This window comes from Podarcis erhardii, assembly GCF_964252035.2.
Source record: "Podarcis erhardii genome assembly, chromosome: 11".
Taxonomy (NCBI): Eukaryota; Metazoa; Chordata; class Lepidosauria; order Squamata; family Lacertidae; genus Podarcis; species Podarcis erhardii.
The window spans coordinates 11,988,640-12,011,366 of record NC_138501.1 but is presented as its reverse complement, the minus strand read 5'-3'; the positions used below and the strand labels follow the sequence as shown (position 1 = coordinate 12,011,366).

The 22,727-nt window shown below is 40.7% G+C and overlaps 1 protein-coding gene and 1 long non-coding RNA gene across 4 annotated transcripts in view; one reads left to right on the top strand and one right to left on the bottom strand.

Moving 5' to 3' along the window:
* AUH (AU RNA binding methylglutaconyl-CoA hydratase) overlaps positions 1–6,243 on the top strand; it is a 31,569-nt gene extending 25,326 nt beyond the window's left edge. For 2 of the 3 annotated variants that reach the window (XM_081880558.1, XM_081880557.1), the window contains 3 exons: positions 1,676–1,726; positions 4,082–4,129; positions 5,520–6,243. In XM_081880558.1, the coding sequence (XP_081736684.1) occupies positions 1,676–1,726; positions 4,082–4,129; positions 5,520–5,597 (177 nt within the window). In that variant the 3' untranslated portion in view covers positions 5,598–6,243. Of the gene's footprint in view, positions 1–1,675; positions 1,727–4,081; positions 4,130–5,519 lie in introns of those variants that run through there. The other variant, XR_014161115.1, reaches the window with a different exon arrangement.
* Positions 5,673–13,044, bottom strand: LOC309352263. Its single transcript, XR_014161209.1, has 2 exons — positions 10,458–13,044; positions 5,673–10,406 (listed from the first exon to the last, which is right to left on the bottom strand). It is a non-coding gene; the product is annotated as an uncharacterized lncRNA (long non-coding RNA).
* Between the last annotated feature and the right edge of the window lie 9,683 nt (positions 13,045–22,727).

The following is a 22,727-nucleotide window of genomic DNA, read 5'->3' as shown; positions in this document are numbered from 1 at the left end:
AACATGCCAACTTGATCAAAGAATCGCTCAGATCATGTATGGAAAGAACACATTGGGGGAAATTATGTGAGAATGACGTTTGAGATTCATAGAATGTTATGCACTAAATGTAACCAGAATAAGAAAGATAGTTACAAGACAATAGAAATGATTAATACACTTGTAATTTATGAGCTGGTAGAGTGTGTAGTTTAAAAACTAAATAAACTTTCACTTCCTTTTTTTAAATTTCAGGATATTTATGCCACTTTTCAGAGTAAATAGCCTCAGAACTCACAAGCTGTATGATAAAAGCAATTCAAATACAACACAGTATGTGTTTGAGCTTAACTAGCAGCATAAAATACAGACAAGTCCAGTTTAACAATCCAGATTAAACCAATTAAACACTTTAACAGCAGCAACTTACTTTCCTGCCCTATTTAAACACACGTCAAAATTGAAAAGCCTTCGGAGTCCATTTAAATAGGGAAGGAGCCAAACATAAAGCATCTGGTAGGAATTCCACAGATACTGGGCCACCATACAAAAGGTCCTGTCTCTTGTGCCTGCTGATCTAATTTGCAGTGATGACAGGCAGGTTATCAGGTTCCAATCAGGTATTTGACCAACAATGCCAATACATGAAATTGACCTCCAAAGTGAACAGGTAACCAATGAACCAAACACTTTGCCTTGCAAAGCCTTCAGCTGGCTGCATTCTATACCAAAGGAAGTGTATTTAAATCACATAAAGCACAATACAGTAGTCATGTTTGGAGGTAAGCTTGGCATGAGTATTTGAGGCAAAGTCCTCCCCCTTTTCTAGAGTCATATCCCAAGCTAATAAAAGGCATTTGCAGTCAACAGCAATCCACCAAGAACTCTGAAGCTGAGTACAGTGGTACCTTGGTAGTTGAACGGCTTGGCTCCCGAACAAATTGGCTCCTGAATGCCACAAATCCAGAAGTGAGTGTTCTGGTTTGTGAACGTTTTTCGGAAGCCGAACATCCGATGTGGCGTCTGAAGCTTCCAATTGAGTGCAGGAAGCTCCTGCAGCCAATCAGAAGCCACGCCTTGGTTTTCGAACCTTTTAGGGAGTCGAATGGACTCCCGGAATGGATTAAATTCGAGAACCGAAGTACCACTGAACTTGATTTTTCAAAGAGAGTGCAGTCCCATCCAATTGCCAACCTCTAGGCCAGTTTTCAAATTCTACTGAAGGAGTGTTAAGCTATATATATTATAATGGTTGTGGAAACACTAATGGAAGAGTTTGTGCAATGTTAAATTGGTATGTTTGATAGCAGTTCTTACAGCTCTTAGTTTTCAAGAACTTGTGTAAACTATCCTTCAGGCAGAAAATCATATTTGGATTTAGTTTGATTTTCCCCATACAGTGCTCTGGCATGAGATATAAAAAGCACTTCCTTGAACAGCAGACACAACCAGTATGTAGAACTGTTGAGCTCAGGATGTCAAAATTATGAGGTCCCAAACACCCTCAAATGTGCTTGTGTTCTGTGGTGTTTTCCCAAACGTCTAGCAGAGTAGTGAAAATCTGGCTCTTCTCACAGTAATCAATACTACTGTCAGATTCTGAGAATGCTAAAGTGAGCCATTAAGCTATTTTTCTTTTATTACAAATCCTCCTTTGTATGTGGAAAACTTAAATTGAATATATTTTTAATTTTAGGGACCAGTAGCAATGAGAGTTGCAAAACTGGCCATCAATCAAGGAATGGAGGTAAGAGAACATGTTCGTGCCTGCTATCTCAGTTTAGTTATTTAAAACATTTATGTTACCCAGCTCTTCAGCAAAAAAAGGCTTCCAGAACAGCTTCCAGAGAAATAAAAAGCAAGTTGATCTCTGATCTTATGCTTGCAATATAGACATGACACAGAATGAAGGGGGGGGAAGCAAACTCTGGAATCTTATAGTTATATTACGGGGTAAAGTAGATGTGACAGAAGCCCAATCTGATGTTGGTTAAAGCAGATGTGGGGAAATTGTTTCAAATGCATTAGTGGTGGGGAAATATGCCAAACATTTCCTTTGAAACTGCTTCTCCCATCATTTTTCTTTGGCGGGCGTTACTTATTGTCTCTGATGTCCATTGGAATGGAAGGTTTTGGCACTTCCTCGCTGCCTACCTTCACAGCAACTTTAATTTTGACCTGCACACACATACCCTGGGGATTGGCGGCAAATTTTGACATGCAGCTATCTTCAGCCTTCAGTTTTAACCAGAGTCCTTTTTGTTGGGGATAACCCAGACTGAAATCCCTGGGTGTCAGAAAAGGTTATTTATGTATGCAACAACTGTGGCTCGTGTTTTGTTAGCCCCCAAATGGAAAGTGAGCGCGGTCCCAACTAAAGAAGAATGGCAACTTAAGTTGACAGAATATGCAGAACTTGCAGACTTAACATATAGAATAAGAGAGCAAGAAGAACATACATATAAAGAAGACTGGGAAGCGTTTATTGAATATATGGAAAATAACTATACAGCTGAAAACTCTGGCAGCACTAAGATAAATTCAACAGAGTAAATAATTTTTGATGGCTGTAAAAGTGGAAAACTGATTCTGAATGGTTATAGTAAAATATGCAGCGATGTATCATATGTAAAACGAACCAAGGGAAGAGAAGAAGGGAAGTCATTGGATTTTTAAAAGTTTGTAAAATGTTTATTTGGAAATGTAAAACTGACAATTTAATAAAACCTATTATAAAAAATTAAAAGAATTAACACCAAGTAGCAGCATTATCTTACCTTTCACAGAAAGTAGTTTTTAATAAATCTAAAATAAAGGTACCTATGAAAAGAACTCTATTCCAAAGGCTTTTGGGATATCATGTTGTGGTGCACAAACACACTTTTATGTGCTCAGCACAGTTATTTATAAGATTTTCTTGAAATCAAAACCCTCAAATTGATTTCTTAAACTGCTTTTTAAATATTCCTGGGTCTAAATGGAGACTGCTTCTTGTTGCATTACATTTCACTGTCTTTCACTTACCTTTGTGCAGTACCTGTTCATAAACACTGGACTGCTGGGCTCAGGTTTTCATTATGTTATAGAAAGGTTACCAGATTTCTTTCAATGAATCCAGAGACACTTATTGTTCGCTACGTACATGTGAATGCTGAGAAAACTGTAAATCTGGGGACTGTCCCCAGGAAACAGGGACGTCTGGTAATCTTATTTATAGAACTGGGGGGGGGGTCCCCCTAAACTCTGAAATTAATAAATGCTAGGATTTGGAACTATTTGTAATATGAAGAGAGAATATAAGCTGCAAAGGAATTCCTGGGTAGCCTAGTCAAACTAGGGCTGTTAAAAGAACCATTGTGAGTCATTTACAAGATAAGGTGTGACCAGAGACTGGAGATTTGAAAGGTTGCCAGGGTAACTGCTCTGGCAGAGGGCAAGGGGGTATTGGGAAGAAGGGAAGAATGGGGAGAGCCATCTTGGCGAGGGAGAAGGAAGGACTGCTTGCAATGTTTTGGGCCATGTAAGATCTGGACCCCCTCCATGCAGACTGAAGATGTAAATATGTGGATAAAACCGTATTTCTTAAAGTGCGACCGTCTCTGTCGTGTCTTCCATTCTCCAAAGGGACACAGACCCTGTGTGGGTGCCTGAGATTCCATGCGCTCTTGCCACGACTTGGACAGGCACTGGGCTTTTCTAATACGATTTCTGTTTTTGTAAAATAATACTGAATTTACCAATTTTACCTCCAAATTGGATGTAGTAGACATAATGTAGGATCATAAAAATAACCAGAACACAGGATTAAATGTTTAGCTTCCACTAAAATTAGCCAATTTTCCATATCCACTTGTGCAATTTCAACATAGTAAAATGCTGAAGAAAAATTTCACCCTGCAATGATGATCAAATATGCCAAAGCCTGGTATGTGTAAACTCGTTGTATGTAAACATGAAATTTGGACCTAAGATACTGTAGAAATGTTTCTCAAGAGAGTTACTTTTGCTACTTTTTTCTGAGAATTCTGAGTTTTTTAAATGTCTCCAGCAGTGATTATGGTGTAAAAATCTTTTAACTACATTTCATGTATCGGTTTCATAGGTGGACCTGCTAACCGGTTTAGCAATTGAGGAAGCTTGTTATGCTCAGGTATGTACCTCAAATTTATGCAAAAAAAACCCCGAAACAGAACAAAAAACCACCTGTGTCAAAGATTGTAAGTATTTCTCCATTTCTAAATGTAAGTAGTCAGTGATTTGCATTTGCATTATCATAGGCCTAATATAAAGCTTACTTTTACCATTGATAGTGCTAATGTTTGTTAATTCAGATCTGGAAATACCTGTCAAGCATTCAATATTTTAGCCCCAGCTAGCATGGTCACCAGGATTTTCTGGGCCTAGAAATTAGATTGGACCTCTGCTGCATCCACCAAATTTTCATGGGCAGCTTTTATTCTGTCTTGCAGGTGGGGTGGAGGCCAAAAATAAGAGTCACACACAAGTAACAAGCTGTCTGACAGAGTGTATGTAGGTGAAACATTCTGTACTAGAATAAGCTTAAAATAGTTGAATTTCTTTCTGGTCAAAGGCACAAGAGCCCTACTCTCACACCATGAAATTTGATGCATTTGGCAGGTTTAATCTATTCTGGAGTGTCTGCAAATTCCACCCACATCTGTCAGAAGGGGGAAATGTCATAGCTGGTTTTTGTTCTCCATGGTGGGAAACAGAACTATGTACAGTGGTGCCTCCCAAGACAAAATTAATCCGTTCCGCGAGTCTCTTCGTCTTGCGGTCTTTCATCTAGCGAGTTTTTCGTCTTGTGAGGCATTCGTCTTGCGGGGCACCACTGTAAAATATGACTTGAATCAGACAGAGCACAGGGCTACTAGGAATATAGACCGAGCACAGAGTGACTTAGGCTGCATTCTAAAGTGTCAGGTACAGATCTGAATTTTTTGGCCAGAGCGCACCCCTAGAATATACATTCAGGCTTACTTCAGTCATGAGCTGGAGCTTCTTGGCCAGAGTTGTTCTTCCATTCCATAGCAGTCTGGCATTGTCACCTTCACCATGCATGCAGATTTACCCCCAAATTGAGCTCAGTAATGAGGCTAACTTTTGCTTGTACTGGGTTGAGCCAAAATCAGCTTCTTTTAGGTAAACTCATTCTGTGTCAAGCCTGGGAAATTTCACAGTCAGGTGCGGCATGAAAGTTCTTAACTTTGCAGCAGGTACCAGATTTAGGAAGCCATTTCTCAGCCTTCATGCTTATGGCAAAATAAGTGTTTACATGTTCCTTCATCAGGATAAACTTAATGTTGGAAACTGCGCTCAATGTGCTAGCCCTTCCACTGGTTTAAAACAGCAAAAGAGTGACTACAGAGAATTGTGATTGATTTATAACAGCTGCAGGTTCCCTTAGCTTTCTGTATGTATATTATGAATTGAACGTGACAGCTCTAGAGGGTGAAGGTGCGTGAAAATGAGACTTAACTTTAAATGTGGGCACTGAGAATGATTTTTGTTCATTTTAGACTATTCCAACAAAAGACAGAATTGAAGGTCTTCTTGCTTTTAAAGAAAAAAGACCCCCTCGCTACAAGGGAGAATAGAAAAAAGAACAACAACACATACGCCTTTAGAAAAACAAATGAAATACACATACTACAGGAAAGACTTTTCAGCTGTGTTTTTTTTGCCTCAGAACCTGGAATGTCGCAACCAGGAAAGTAAATGTTAACCACCCATACTTTGATCTATAATGTATTCAGATGCATATTTATTCTTAACAATTTCTCAAAACTTCTGTGTGTATTTTTGAGGTCATTGAGTTATACAGCACTTTATTCCATATATTTGAATTGCATTCCTTATCAGATAAATATATTGAATGCCTAACGCAGACAAAGCTAAAGAGAACATCAGATGTACAAGTCTTCTGCTGTTGAAACAAAAAAATAAAATTCTGCACACCCAAACAAGTGAAATGGACTGCATAAAGTTTCTAAATGAAACTTTCTTTAGAATAAAAATACCATGCTTGTTCTCTACTTGAATGTATAAATTAGAGTTAGCTGAATTGATGAGGCAAAGCAACTGGGTGATCAGCTGTTCATATAGTCTGTTGGTATATGAAATCCATTTGGAAACTTTATTGTGGTGTTGCACAGTTGTAAAAGGGTAATTTGCTATGTTAATACCATTGTGCTAAAGTTCAGCTTTAATCAAATTTTAATAATAAAATAGACTGAACTTAGATTTCCTCTCAGAGCTATTTGAGTGCAACACGACATAGGTCATAAATTGTGGTATTTTCACACCTAACGCCAAATGGACCTTGGAGCTACTTTTTGGCTAGTAGTGCGCATGCATGAGTATTGTCAATGTAGAATAAAGAGCCTCATAGAATAATGTTAAAATATTTGTAAGGACTGTCTTATACAAACACAAAAATCATAACCACCATTATAGCTTGATAGTAAACATGTCTACTCTAAGTTGTCACCAGAAGGTTTGCTTAAGGCCATAGCTAAGGGTCATGTGGAAGCACATTTCATTTGATGTTCTACATGAAATAAGTTAAGGGGGGAATGAAAATTGTGAAAAGCAGTTCTTTTGCAGCATTGTAGAAATCATTTCTACATTTGGGCTTCTGTTCAACTAAGTCCTACTCAGAATAGACCCATTGCAAATCATTAATCTTTAAACTTATTCATGTCCGCTAACTGGTGGGAAGGTACGCCCATTTCCTGAGATAATCAGGACCCGTACTATTTGGTAAATATGAGAATTGGACAGGAATGGCATATTCATTCGAAACGTTTCCTTTAAAAATGTATATCATTAAACCCTATGTAATGTTTACAAATGTATTCCTTGCCATCGAAACCCACAGAAACATCGCTATATGCATTCTCACACATGACATGGAAAAGTCCAAATACGAAAGGGCTGCCATATTTGATCTCTGCTATTTCCAAAGTGGCTCCGCATCTGAAAGTAACTGGTGGTGAAACATTTATCTACAAATATAAATTAGAAACCTGCTAAAGACCGTCTTATAATAATGTAACACCCAGCACCCTAAATAGGAAGGTGCCTAAGTTCAAATATATTTAGAACTTATGGTTCAACGTGGACTGTTTGTATCTCACTTTGTAAACAATGCTTCTGCTGCTGCTGCTAATAAAAAGTCTCAGCTAATGACATACTTTTTAAAAGTTACTCAATAGCAGCAGGCACAGAACTAGAAATGCCTGCTCAACATCTCTTTGGAGCAGGTCAATTTTGTGTCCTCTCTGAAAAGCTGTAAGAACTATATCACTTCAGATGAGTTGTTCCCTAATCTTGGGAGCATGGGGGGGGGGCGTATTTAGAGCAGGGTCTGACTTAGAGACCATATATAGGAACTGGATTAACATGGGGAGAATTTGTATTCAAAGAATATGCGTCCCAGGGCATTGAGGATTTCAAGGGGAATAACTCACTGCTTGAATTCAGCCAGGAAGCTAACAGCCAGTGCAGTTGCTGTAGAATAGGATGAATTGTGTTCCTGCCGCCCTGTATCCAACAGGAGCCGTTAGTGACGTTTTGTGCTAGATGAACATACAAGACAATCCAAGCCACACATAAAATGCATTACAGTAGACTGCTCTAGAGGTTACGAAAGCACAGATTGGTGCGTCAGAATCCCTCTCTACAGGAAGGGGTGTAGCCTTCGTAGACAGATAAAGGCAATAAAAGCTGCTCCTGAGTAACACCTTCCCAAGGAGGTAAATAGAACCCATGGGCACTTTATGCTGCTAATCTTATTCAGAACACTAGTTAAAAGAACTTGCTCTGGATTCAGTTTTATCCTTTTTAACCAGATCAGTTAAACCACTGCCTCCGAGCATTGGTTTAAAACTGCTTGGCCGATACCCAAAGCTGAATGCTAAGCCTTTGGAGTGAGACTACTACTGCCCCCGTTGTGTAATTCTTACATTCTAGAATAAGATTTAATTTATTAATATGACTTCAAGTATTTCAAAAAAACTTATCATGTGGCATTGTCTGCTGTTAAAGTAACATGGCATGCATGTGGTTACATTTTAGCTGTATGGTGGTAAAAGCTGATCAATATGAAATGCAAGAGCTCATTAAAATTAACCTTCAACTATATAGCTATATGAACTTTGATTATATATGGTACAGTGGGTTTATCATTTTTCTGGCTGATGAATCTGCTAGGAAGATCATTTCATGCGTTATAGTTTTTAAAGTAAAAACTGGAGCAGTTCCTGACAGTTAAACAAAGCTCCTTATTTTGTTTTGTCTCTGAAATTTTTGAAATGCTATTCTTAATGTGCAAGTTGTAATATAATATGATCCTGCACTCAGTTATGCACACTTAAGTACATTCACTTAAGTGGGACTGAGCCTGTCCAATTGATGCAGAAATAATATAAATTCTGTGCGGAATGTCTCTGCTTATTTCATCAAGATTACTGGTAGGATGTCGAAATATTGACTAGATAAAGTGAAACTTTTGGGCATTGTCAGAAGACAATGTTTTTAATTATTACTGATTTTAATATAAGGAAATTATTTGTCCATTATATTTATTTTTCTCAGGGGAAATTGCCTTTTTCCGGTACTTAACTACCTCCTGTCCATTTCTTTGTATTTGCTTGTTGCCTTTGTTAATTCTGATTGTTGCTGAGTATAAAAAGATTGTAGTACTTACTGAAACTAGTTTCAGAGGAAAAACCACACAGAAAATTCATGTTATATTAAAGGGGATGAAATTATATCAAATCACATTCATACTGATTTATTAGTAGCACTGCTAGCAACCTTATTCATAAAACTCTATAATTGGAGGAGGTGCTTCTCATCATATGAACACATTATCTGCTTTCTTATTCACCTACTGGATTTCAGTGTTTCCAGGTCATTGTATTTATTAAATTTTATTTCTGTCTTCTCATCTTTTGCCTGTGCACATCAGACAGTAGTAACTTGTGTATATCTCCCTTTATTTTGGTATCTCATTCACCATGAATAATAGGTTTGATTAGCCCATTGGCATGAAAATCATGTTTTAAAATGGTACTTCAGATCCAGTGATCCTGTTCTATGAATAGAATGCGCTTGGTACTGATTACTCTTCTCGCACATTTGCAGACACTGATCTTGAGATAATTTCAGAGGTGGAGGTTAAATGGGATGGGGGAGAGTAGCAATTCCTTTGCAGAAACAGAAGTTACTTGTGCTCCTATAGCTGAATTTTTGAGTTGAAGCCATCTCCTTAAAGCAGGAATGTCCAAAGTCCATTTTGGGAGCCTAATCCGGTCAGTTTAATCCGGCCCTTCACTTCATCCATTCTGGCCCTCTTTGAAAAACATTTGGACACCACTGCCTTAAAGTGAATATTCCTGTAATACATAATTTTATAGTGCATTCTAAAATCCCCCATTGAAATAAATAGTCTCAAGTAGAATCTGCACATGGGTTGTTAACCACTAACTCTTCTTTTTTGCTGTTTATAAATTTCTTCAAGTTGCAACATGAAGTCACAGTCCTGTAACCATTCCCCTTAATGCACATATTCACATGTTCTCAGATCAAACTTTGGGTCCCGAACACCTCCGTTATCGTACGCTTCTGCTCCCGAACGCCGAAAACCCAGAAGTAAATTCTCCAGTTTTCTAATGTCTTTTTGGAACCCGAACATCCGACATGGCTTCCGCTTGAGTGCAAGAAGCTCTTGCCACCAATCAGAAGCTGTGCCTCGGTTGTCAAACGTTTTGGAAGCCAAACAGTCTTCCAGAACGGATTACGTTCAACAACCGAGGTTTGACTGTGTATAATACTTCACCCCAACACATCACAAACTCACACTTGATAACAGACACACAAACACACCAGACAGGACAAAAAGAAGATGTGGGGGGGCCGCACTTTCCCCCCCAAAATTCCAACCATGAAAAGTTAAAGTGTGGCTTAAATTCACCACCTTACAAAAAGTGGCTTTTACGATATCCGTGCTGAAACAGACATACGGTAAAACGGAACAAAAAATGTTTTCTTGCTGATTTGCGAGCGTGAGACTGTTCATTTGCCATTTATGGGTGTGAGTGCCTGCGGAATTGTAGCAATTAAATAGCGATTTGCAATTTTAGCGATTGTACAGTAACTTTTGTGGGCTTGCAAGATCAGAGGCTTAAATTGGCTTGGAGTTACAGTTCTACCAACCGCAGCCTGTAACCCAATTTTAAGGGAGTGGCTTATATTCAGGTATTGTCCTTTTTTCTGTCCGACCCCCCCCCCTTGACTTTTGTGGGTGTGGCTTATATTCAGGCCAATACTGTACCTGGTATATATTTTGCAGAATTGCTGTGAGTTGCTGCAATTTAATTGATTCCTCATTCCATGATCACCTTGAGCCTTTTGGTCAGAGAGACCACAGTAGTTCCTCCGTACTAAATTACTCATGCCCAATATCGCCTCCTCAGTTATATGTTTTCTTTGATGTACAGAGTAACACCACCTCTTAATATGCCCTTCCCTGTTCCCCTCTTTAGAGTTTGCGTCCAGAGAGAACAATGTCCCACTGGTTGTCTCCATTCCACCAAGTTTCCATTATGCCCAGGATATCTATGCTCTTTTCTGTGACCAAACACTTTAACTTACCAATATTGGCTTGGAGGCTCATTGTGCTGAGTGTGCCTCAGCATTCTGGTATATGTGTGTGAAAACTTGGTGTATACAGTTTGCAATCTAATCATAAGTGTGTATGTCTATCCATTCAAATGGGATGGGTTTAGGTAACTGTGTCCCTGATTTCAACTGTTCATAAAAACAAATTGGTACAGTCTTGTGACAATAGTCACAGGCCGTAAAGATATGTCAATCAATGATTCAGATTTCTGCATATTTCCTAGCTTCGTGCAGGTAGTCCACGGCATGTCTGTGAATTTGTAGTTAAAGAATATTCACATTGATTTAAAATTGCATTTTTTACTCCTTTTGTTCTTTTGTGTCTTGTATTACAACTCGAATTCTATGGAATTCAAACTATGACACAATCAGATACAATGTATAAGACATAAAATAACCAATTAAAATACAATTAAAATCTTACGACATCTAGCGTAGTGCATTCCAGTTGTTAAAACAGGCAGAAAAATCATTAAGTGGTCTGAGAAGACCCCTAGCAATTTTCAAGTGGTCTGTGGTGCGGCGGAGAAGGGGGGAGTTTGAGAACTGCCAAACTACTGCTGTGTTGGTTTTGAGATTGTTCACTGATGTTTTGGAAAAAACATTGCTTTCTTTGCTTTCTAATTGGGCCATGTCTCCTCAGGTGTTTGTGCAGAATTGTCTTCTGCAGGGGAAAAAAGCCTTTATATTTCTTATAATTATAGCATGCTTGTCTGAAAGGTTTCGCAAATGTTCTTTTCGGTAATCCTGGTAGGAGATTAAGTAAGAGCTTCTCGCTCATGTTATTGCTCAAGACCTTCAGATGCCATTGTTATGTGCTGAGATTTGATGTCCCATGCATTCCTTTGGCGGCATTTGTTCCTCTGACCTTTATACTCGTTTGGCTCATCGAGCGCTCTTGTAAAAATGCATGTGTTTTCTCACACACAAATGCCAGGAACCACTTGAACTGCATATTTGATTCCAGCTTTAATGGGAGACATTCCTAATGGACAACAGTAATACAGCCAAGCCAAATTGGCCACGGTTTTATGTTTACTATGGCAGAAAGTAAGAACTTCAAAGCTCCTTTGTAAGACTTGAAAAGAAGACAAGTTTCTCCTTCATATCATCAAGCTTAATTACTGTCAATAAGCAACAGTTGGCAAGAACAGCACATCACATGTTTCCAGTTCTGTCTTGGGAAAGGTCAACACACTTTTTTATATATATTATGCAGCCATGTACTCTGATCACATGACACGTTTTAGAAAGCATTATGCAATATTATGCTCCTGATTAACAACTGCTTGCACAAGAAGTTTTTCATTAGCTTGAATGTTTGTATCCTGGGAATGATTAACTTTATGACATAACTCACATAAATATGGAAGGCTCAGACAACTTCGGACTCATGTTTCAGGAATAGCCAAACACTTTTCACTTGGTAGTGTACGTGCTTAAAAACTGTTTTCAGCTTCAGAGGTGAAAATAGGGTAACCCATTTCAGGAAAGAGCTAAGATGATTTATTTTTAGGGGTCAAAGTGACACACATGCTTTAAAAAAAAAAAAAATGTTGAAAACAGCATTTCCTTGGTTCTGCAAATGTTATCAATTTTCTCCAACAAGTCAGATTTTTATTGTTCTACTGCCAAACTTAGAAGTAAAAGTGGCTCATATATATTCAGTGCCAATAATCACTTTTTATATTGGGACAAGTACGTGCAAGCATTGGTCAAAACTGGTCAAAGGCTGTGTGTTTGTTACTGGCCCTTAATGATGTGAAAGAAAAGCAAAAACTTTTGAATACACTGAAGAACAGACCCTGCATGCTCAAAAGTATCTGATTTTTAGAAAGAGCAATTTGGTTCTCAATCATAAGCTGAGCAAGATTAATTCATTAAATAAATAAATAAATAAATAAATAACTCCTGATTGGAAGTGGTAAGTTTGCTGAACTTTTGCCAGAACCCATCTGACATTTGCTAAAATATTGTGTTGGAATGAACAATCTCTCTCTCTCCCCCCCCCCCTTTACATGCCATAGTGTAAAATCAGATTTTGGAAAAGTTTCTATACCGTCAGAAAAGTTACTATACTATCAGCAGGTTCTGATATGAGTACAGTTCCTGAATGGTGCAGCAATAAAATTCCCAGCGCATTTGCAAAGCTAAGCAGGTTCTGGTATGGTTTCAAATTGAATGGGGGACCCGTGTGTTGAGAGTCGGTGGGACTAAATGAGCCTTGGGGTCCCTTCCAACTCTTTGATTCTGTGAAGTAGAAATACTGCTGGCACCACTACTGAAGTCTCATGTAAAATGTTTTTATACTGCAGAGCAAGTAGCTTCAAATTTCATATAATAGCAACATGGAAATAGAAGATACAGTGGTGCCCCGCAAGACGAACGCCTCGCAAGACGGAAAACCCGCTAGACGAAAGGGTTTTCCGTTTTGGAGGCGCTTCGCAAAACGAATTTCCCTATGGGTTTGCTTCGCAAGACGAAAATGTCTTGCGAGTTCCTGTGGTTTTTTCCCCTTCCCCCCCCCTTTTCCTAAGCCGCTAAGCCGCTTAACAGCTGATCGCTAAAAGCCGCTAAACCGCTAATAGCACTAATCCGCTAAGCTGTCAATGGACTTGCTTCGCAAGATGAAAAAACTGCTATACGAAGAGCCTCACGGAACGGATTAATTTCGTCTTGCAAGGCACCACTGTAACAGTGTTTGAATCTTGGAAAAATACTGTATATAGATTGTGTTGGTTAGCATAATATATTAGCAGAGGAGGAAGCTGCATGCTTCTTAGCTGATCACCCAATTCGATGGGCATCCTTCCTTCACATCTCTTCAGAACAGTACTGCTTTTAACCTAAAAGAGCTTATTTTATACGCTCTCCAGCCCTGTGTTTGTCTGGTCTGGAAAATGGTCTGCTGCAGCAACACTCACTAGAATGAGTAATCCATAGTCGTGTGGGTTGTCCATAGGAATTAGTGCAGCCGTTTGTGAAAAGGTAAACGACTTGAGTAAGAGCTGCAGGATCTGACCTCCATATTCTGCTGGGAGAGGCGGTTTAGGAATGTTACCATATTACCTCATGTGTTCCATTCCACAGGATAGGCTCAGCCAAAAGCAAATAAAAAGCTAAACATTGACTTGGAGTGTGTTCTCGGGAACTTGAGCAATGTCTTTTCCTCCATTCCAGTGTAGTAACGGCAGCGAGTGGAAAGGAAGGAGCTTCTGTTACCGCAATCGTATCAGTGCTCCTTATTTGCCTTGAATCTACGTGCGGAGCCAGCTAGGCTTTCAGCTGTGATGACGAAATGTCATGCCTTTCTTCCTGGAATAGTATGCAGATAAGAGGCCACTGGCTATGTTGAGGTTTCAGATGAACTCCTCTCAGGGTTTCCAAACAGCGTGTCACAATTTGATCAGGTTTCATTACATTTTGTCTTCAGGACAAAAGGAGAGGAGAGAAGGAGCAGTTTGTGTGCTCATTCCTTTGTGGTTTTGCGGTTGTCGGCTCGCAGGATGTGACTTTTAACTTTTACATAATCTCAACACTGAATTACCGGCTCTTGGGAATCACAAGCGAAGAGAGTGCTGTTGCATTCAGGTACCGCTTATGGGCTTCTGTTGTTGTTGTTTAGTCGTTGAGTCGTGTCCAACTCTTCGTGACCCCATGGACCAGAGCACACCAGGCACTCCTGTCTTCCACTGCCTCCCGCAGTTTAGTCAAACTCATGCTGGTAGCTTCGAGAACACTATCCAACCATCTCGTCCTCTGTCGTCCCCTTTTCCTTGTGCCCTCCATCTTTCCCAACATCAGGGTCTTTTCCAGGGAGTCTTCTCTTCTCATGAGCTGGCCAAAGTATTGGAGCCTCAGCTTCACGATCTGTCCTTCCAGTGAGCACTCAGGGCTGATTTCCTTCAGAATGGAGAGGTTTGATCTTCTTGCAGTCCATGGGACTCTCAAGAGTCTCCTCCAGCACCATAATTCAAAAGCATCAATTCTTCGGCGATCAGCCTTCTTCATGGTCCAGCTCTCACTTCCATACATCACTACTGGGAAAATACATCTCTACTGGGTTTCTGGCTGGCCATTATCAGAAGAGGGTGCTTCTAATATAATGGATATTTGGCCCGATGCAACAGGTCTCTTACGTTCACAGTGTTGTTGAAATAATCCAACAATTCTGTTTCTGTCCATTGAATCCATATTGAAATAACACCCCTATTGTATGATAATTGTTAAAAAGAAGAAGTGGATTTTGCATTTGAGATTTTTCCGTAGGCTTTTGGAACTTTCATGTCATATGATATGCAACAGCTCTCCATGGTCTGTTTTCCAAGGTCCTTTCAGTGTTCTTTCACACAGCTTATAGGCTCTCCCACTTCATTCTCTCAAGTCACGTGCAATGCGTTTCTTCGGAGATTATTCCATTTGCAGTTGAGAGTCATCAAGAGATAAATGTACTACTGATGGTTTAGTTACATCCCACCTTTCATCTGAGGAGCTCAAGGCGGTGAACACTGTTCCCCGCCCCCTCCTCATTTTACCCTCAAAACAACTCTATTGTGTAGGTTGGGCTGAGAGACAGTGGCTGACAAAAGGTCACTGCCCAGAACTTCATGGTTGAGTTGGTATTCAAACCTGGGTCTTCCTTGCTCAGCACACTAACCAGTGCAACACACTGGCTCCCCACTTGTGTTTGTGCAGCGAGCATCAGAATCGCTGCCTCCTCAAAGGGGCTTTGAGATGTTTTGGAGTTTGCTGTATAGCACAAACGCAAATCTGAATTATGTGGACAGTTGATTGGAAATATTTACAAAGAGAGCATAAATCAAGAAGCAAAAGAAAGCCAAGTATTAGTTTTCCAGTTATCCCATGAAATGGGTACAGTTGGTGGATGCTGTCTTCTACAAGTTTGTGTGTAAACGCCCATCCATTTCTGTAGCGATCAAACAAGAAACATTTCCAGTAGATTTGACCCAAAGGTTTTTTTGCCTGTATGCCGCTTTTGTTAGTAAATTTTGGTAGTAAAGGCAGTGTTAATAGCTGCGACAGTAGCAGCTCCCTTTTGGATTCCCGAAGAAATGTGGGTATAGGAATTAGTATGTGGATGCAGACTCAGTCCTTAAAGATAGTAAGTTCCTAACCTGTTGGGAAGCAACACCATTTAGGGCTTCTAAAGCATGCATAAGATAAGAGATGGAGGAAAATGTAGACCTGAATGATATTAAGGACCTCTCCTTGTAGGCAGCAATCCCATTGTCATTAAACGTCCGTCCTCTCAGTCTTTACTCCAAAACTCAACAGGATTTCAGATCTTAATGACCTTGCAGTTGATATTTTCGGATGACCTATAGAAGTTGAATACGTTGCGACTTACTGGTGAGGAAAGATACTTATCAGTCTTTTATTGCTCTTCAATGTATGGAGTCCATTCTTCTGAGCATGATTTTATGAGTAGAAGCAGATGGTAATTAGAAAACAAAACCCGAAACACCCCCTCGTTACTATTTTTGTCTCATTATTTAAAAGAATAAAAAAAAGTTGAAAGTTACTGTACTCTGCAAAACCCCACTGTCAGCACATTTCTTTCTTGAGTTGAAAACAAATCTGTCAGCAATTTACGTTTTCTATGAGTACTTGTGTTTTCTTTCTTTAGATAGTTTCTTTAAATAAAGTGCCTTTGTAATGGAGTCCATTTTTAAGCGTTAAGCGTCAACAAATTGCCATCTGTCTTGTAAAGGCTCTCTGTCATCTTGATGAGGTCAGCACTCTGGTTAATGTCGAGGAGCAGCGATGTGAATTAGACTTCAAAGTCTGAATGGCCTGAAACCGACATCTTGAAGATGGATGCAACAGATTTTCAGGCATGCAGCTATGAAAGCCGAAGCAAAGTAAATTGTAGACCTTTGAAAATCCTTTACACCCTCTTTTGGTAAAAGTGTTGAGCAGTTCTCAGAGTGTTTGATGACAAATTCAGCGGATTATCTATTAGGTACCTAAATGGACGTGTTATATTAAGGCAGGGGTCAGCATGGCTTGGATCACTCCAGTGGAGATCCTCCGTGGGCCAGACTGACGCAGCACAACGCTGAAAAGTGTGTCTGTGTGTGCCCAGACACCGAAAATCGTGCCTGCACAGAAGCAATTTTCGGTGCCACGGACATGCTCAGATGCGATTTCCAGCATCTGGGCATGTGCAGAAGCGATTTCCGGAGCTGCGGAAGAGAGTTGCTGCGCTGCGCCGGTTTAGCACAGTGCGCGGGGTGACTCAGTTTGGGGGCAGCTCATGGGCCGGTTAAGCAGCCCTCATGGGCTGCTTCTGGCCCATGGGCCTTAGGTTGCCGACCTCTCTCTTAAAGGATGTGTCCCCTTTGCCATCTTATGTGGGCTCACTTGCTTTCTTAAGTGGTAGTGGTGGCAGATTATCAGGTCAGCTGGTTGGCCTTCACTTCTTCCTGTGCTGCTCATGCTTCCAGGTCAATGCTTCATCGTAATTGGTGACAAAGAAAGCTGACCAGCAAGGAGAAAGTTGGCTAGTATTTCCATCTCACCTAATTATCTGGATCCCAGGCGCAGGGGCCCCAGCCTGGGCAAATGGAGGAACCAACAAAGCCTGGGCTACTCTTCCACCACATATCATCATGCTGTAGCTCACAGTGCCACCTGTCTATGGTCAAACTAACTGCAGCGTGACGACATTCTTACGTTTTTACTACATGTAAAGATAAGGACACAATTTAATACTTCCTTATTGTACAGCTGAACTGCCATTGGGTGAAGCAGTACCTGAGTGGCAGAGAATCTGTTTCACATGCAGAAAGTCCCAACTTCAGTTCTTGATATTTCTGGTTAATGCTGGGAGAGACTCCTGCCAGAAAAACTGGACAGCTGCTGCCAGTCAGTGTACAGAATATTGGGTTACATGGGCCAAAGGTGTGGCAAATTCCAGCTAGACCTAGGCTAGGAATGGTGCCGAGGGGCTGCAATAGAAACACGAGGGTGGATTTAATTCATGCTCCTCTCTACTGCATGTCTGATTGTACTAACTCCTCAAAGTCTCCCATCAAAATAGGGGATCATCCATTCCTGCAGTCAGTGAGCCCCCCGCCCTACCCTGGTTCTAAATATCTTTCCACAGCTATTCAGCCAGTAGTTAGGGGAGATTAGTGAAGAAAATTGCACATCAAGTGTTTTAAATGTCTGCCCTTCATGTCCTAGGGCATCTGCACTGGTGCCTTACAGTCGTTAGTAATATCTGTTTAATGAGCATTTCATCCATTGCATCTGCACAATACTTAGCCTGGAATTGATGTGCCACTAATTTATCATGCAGAAAATTAGAAAGGTTAATTTTCATCACTGCAAGTTCAAATGCTAGAAGACACACACACAAGAGAGAGAGAGAGAGAGTGATTTGCTGCAATCCCAGGAACCAGCAATCTTGGCTCTCACACTGAGCAGGTTGTATCCTCATGCTCCCCCTTCGCTGTCAGAGAAAAGAGCCCTTATTTGGTGCACAGCTTATAATAAAAACACAGAGATGTGTTATAGTTGGACCTTAACCCAAAGTGTCTAGTCTTGCTCGCCGTTTGGAATTCTTGCCTTCTAAAGCAGCAAATAAATATTGGGATATTCAGAGTATTAAAGGCCTTTGCAGTAGGCAGCCTGGCTTATGGTTTGTTTATACTGATGCCTTACTGAAATCCAAACAGGTCATGTACGGATTGCAGAACTGCTGTCTTTGTAATGGCACTTCATTGCTCCTAATAACTGGGGACAATAGTATGACAAAGTACTTCACAGTGCTAGAATCCTGCTGCTTTGCAGATTTATTCCACTCATTATTTGTGCCTGTAGCGAGGAAAGGAGAAAGGGAACTGAGCCGTATACATGATTTGGTTGGGAACGGTGGCATCTTTCTTAAGCACACAGTTTCCAAAGTTCACAGCAAAAAAAGACAAGGACCCAAGCATTTTTCTGCCTGCCCCATCTGTTATATATAATATGGAAGAAAGACAGGCACATAGTGGACAATGCAATATGTACTGCCCTTCACCATTGGGTCCCAGCAACCAGTCTTGGTCTACTGGAAATCTTAATGGCAGAACTAGCCATGTGATCCTGAGTGGGAAGCCAAACTGATAGACAAAGCTCTATATCAGCCTTTCTCAAGCTGTGGGTCCCCAGATGTTGAACTACCAACTCCCATCACCCCTAGCTAGCAAGGCCAGAGCTCAGGGATGATGGGAGTTGTAGTCCAACAACATCTGGGGACCCACAGGTTGAGAACCGCTGCTCCAGATGAACAGATCAAGTCAGTAATGATACACTGGGCAGAGGTTTTGGGACATAATATCCAGATGGTAGATTGGGAAAGGCAATGGAAAACAGATTTGAAAATTTACGGCATATTGTGCATTGGGGGAAAACTATGAAAATTATGTACCAGTGGTATTTGACCCCTACTAAGTTGACGAAGGACAGATCACTGGAAGGACAGATCCTGAAGCTGAGGCTCCAATACTTTGGCTACCTCATGAAAAGACCCTGATGTTCAGAAAGCTGGAGGGCACAAGAAGAAGGGGACGACAGAGGATGAGATGGTTGGATAGTGTTCTCGAAGCTACCAGCATGAGTTTGACCAAACTGTGGGAGGCAGTGGAAGACAGAAGTGCCTGGCATGCTCTGGTCCATGGGCTCATGATGAGTCAGACACAACTAAATGACTAAACAACAACAACAAGTTGACAAAAAAAAAAGGACAAGTACAAATATTTGCTGGAAATGTAAAGAAAAAGAAGGTACCTTTTATCATACGTGGTGGACTTGTAAGGTAACAAAAGCTTTCTGGGAGATGATATGTAATGAAATGAAAAAAAATGCTTAAAATAACCTTTGTCAAAAAAGAGGTTTTTTTATTAGGAATCATAGGTTCCAAAGGAGCAGAAGAGACTTTTTATGTATGCGACAACAGCCAATCGGATGCTAAGAAAGAGTCCCTACCAGAGAGGAATGGCAAACTAAGCTGATGGTCTATGCCCGGATGGCAAAACTAACTGGAAAACTCAGAAATTAAGAGGACAATAACTTTATAAAATAATGGGGGGAAATATAAATTATTTAGGAGACTACTGTAAGCAGATGGAAACATTAACAGGATTTTTATCACGCTTGTAGTGTAACAATTATCATGGACAATATGGTTTGATGTAAAAAATGGAAGAATATGCAGTAATAAATGCTTAAAATGGGACTCTTGCACGCTCAGACAACTCCCCCATTCTAAGATGCCAGGCTCGTCTTATGTGCTATGGGAACCACCAGGCACATTGCATTGCCCAACCCAGTTGTGTTGCAAAAACAATCCTTGCTATTTCATAATAAGGAAAAGTGATGTTGCAGAACTCACTTGCCCTGAAAATGCTCTTTGTTTCTGTATAAAGAACACCATAAAGTACCAGTACGGCATGTCAGATTGTGTCAGGAAAAACAGGTTATGTTCCTCCAAAACCTTCCACTTAAAGATTTATTTATAGAGTGGATTCCTTCCATCTAAGCAGCCGGGCCGATGGTCAAGTACATTGTGGAAGAACAACAACAATTTTATTATTTATACCCCTCCCATCTGACTGGGTTTCCCCAGCCACTCTGGATAGCTTCCAGCACATATAAAAACATAATAAAATGTCAAACATTAAAAAAATTCCCGATGCAAGACTACCTTTAGATGTCTTCTATAAGTTGTGTAATTCTTTATCTCGACATCTGATGGAATGATGTTCCACAGGGAAGGTGCCACTGCCGAGAAGGCCCTATGCCTGCTTCCCTGTAACTTCACTTCTCACAGTGAGGGAACTGCCAGAAGACCCTCAGAGGTTTGGGAGAGAAATTGAATGATACGTGAGTTGCCATGGAATGTCATAGTATACGTGGGGAGCTAACATTCCCATTGGGGAGCATTCCGTACCTTACAGAATGATGTACTAGTATCATAGATATGTATTATCAGCTAGTTCAGCTTCTTAAAGCTACCAACTTTGACCATCACTCAACCTATTTAGGCTACAATCACAGAGGAGGTGATAAATATACCCTCTTAATTTTGAGATTCCCATACTGTGCCATATGGAAAGGCATCTGACTTCTCAGGATGCCATAAATCTACCCCCAGAAGAAAATATACATATCCCTGATCCCCAAGTATAGTGATCCATCAGACCTGGAGCACAAGAAAAACACATCTAGCAATTGTGAACAAAGGACATTAAACTGGGTCTTTCCCTCAAGTTAACAGCGTGGCCCTTCTTGTAGCAATTCCCGATGCCTCAGAAGAAAATGAAAACTTTTCTAGACCAGAGTAAACTGCAGGGGGGGGGGGGGGAGTCACACAAACTTTCTGAAAATTGATACTACTCTTGAATCTGTTCCAGCTTTGTTTCAGTGTGTGACACTTTTAAGCCTAAAGGGATTAACAGAAATTTATAGTTAGTTGCCAGTTTTAGTACTCGATGATTACTTTAACCTAAATAGCTCAGCTCATCTTTTAAGTGTTTTATTTTTAATGCTCATGGTTAAATTCCTGCCACTGATGGTGCAAGGAGCCGGCTTACAAAGGATGAGGTCACTGCCCTATCTGTTGTTGTTTAGTCGTGACCGACTCTGCGTGACCCCATGGACCAGAGCACGCCAGGCCCTCCTGTCTTCCACTTCCTCCCTCAGTTTGGTCAAACTCATGTTCTTAGCTTCGAGAACACTATCCGACCATCTCGTCCTCTGTCGTCCCCTTCTCCTTGTGCCCTCCATCTTTCCCAGAATCAGGGTCTTTTCGGGAGTCTTCTCTTCTCATGAGGCGGCCAAAGTATTGGAGCCTCAGCTTCAGGATCTGTCCTTCCAGTGAGCACTCAGGGCTGATTTCCTTCAGAATGGATAGGTTTGATCTTCTTGCAGTCCATGGGACTCTCAAGAGTCTCCTCCAGCACCATAATTCTAAAGCATCAATTCTTCGGCGATCAGCCTCACTTCCATACATCACTACTGGGAAAACCATAGCTTTTACTATACGGACCTTTGTTGGCAACACTGCCCTATCTAGCCTAGTGCTATAAACTCACTTGTAATGGCCAACCTGACTTATGGACAGAGGTCCATATTGCACAACTTTTTTTAGACCCCAAACTGGGACATGTGTCTCCGGGATGCGCTCCCAGGTGAATCACATAACCTGTGTCTCACTCTCACCCCAAAAACCTCCTTTTTCGCGTTGAAAGTACTATGCAAGAGCACAGCATCCAAAATGGCTGCTGTGATCTTGTGCTGAAAAATGGGATGTTCCATTTTTTCCAGGGCACTTGGCAGATACAGAGGTCTTTCCTAGTCTTGGTGCCACATTTCTTTACCTAGAAGTTCCAAAGTTTGAATCTGGAACCTTTTCCATGCAGAGATTATGCTCCATCACTAAGCTGCAAAAGAAAAAAGTTCAACCTCCCAGTTCATCTGGCAGAAATTTCATTCAGCTTCTGACATTATTCACAGTGCCGCAATGCTAAAGGCAGCTCTTCAGAGGCCACCAAGCATACATGCGCAGAAACACAGATATCAAAGGTATAAGAAAAACAACAGCTCTCTTCCAGGAAATTTCGCACATAACCAAACATGACCTCACACCTGATCCTAACGTTGCACTCCTCTCTAATTTTTATTGTGTTTCCGACTGCCTTCCAAAGATTTGATTGTACATCCTATTGCAGTGGCTAAATTCCCAAGCACTGGAGAGCTTAAAATTTGAACTTTGGCTCTGATGGAGAAACTGACTTGTGAACTTTGGGCAAGAAGAGATGAACACCCAATAGACACATTTTGCGCCTTATGGTCATATTTTATGTCAGATGCTATGACAAAGGAGTATGGTTTTCGCCCATAGGTGTCCTGCCAGATTGACCATGGAGAGGGAGGGAAGCTTCCTTATGTTCTGTACTTACCTGTGGAAAGAAAGAAAGAAAGAAAGAAAGAAAGAAAGAAAGAAAGAAAGAAAGAAAGAAAGAGACCAAACT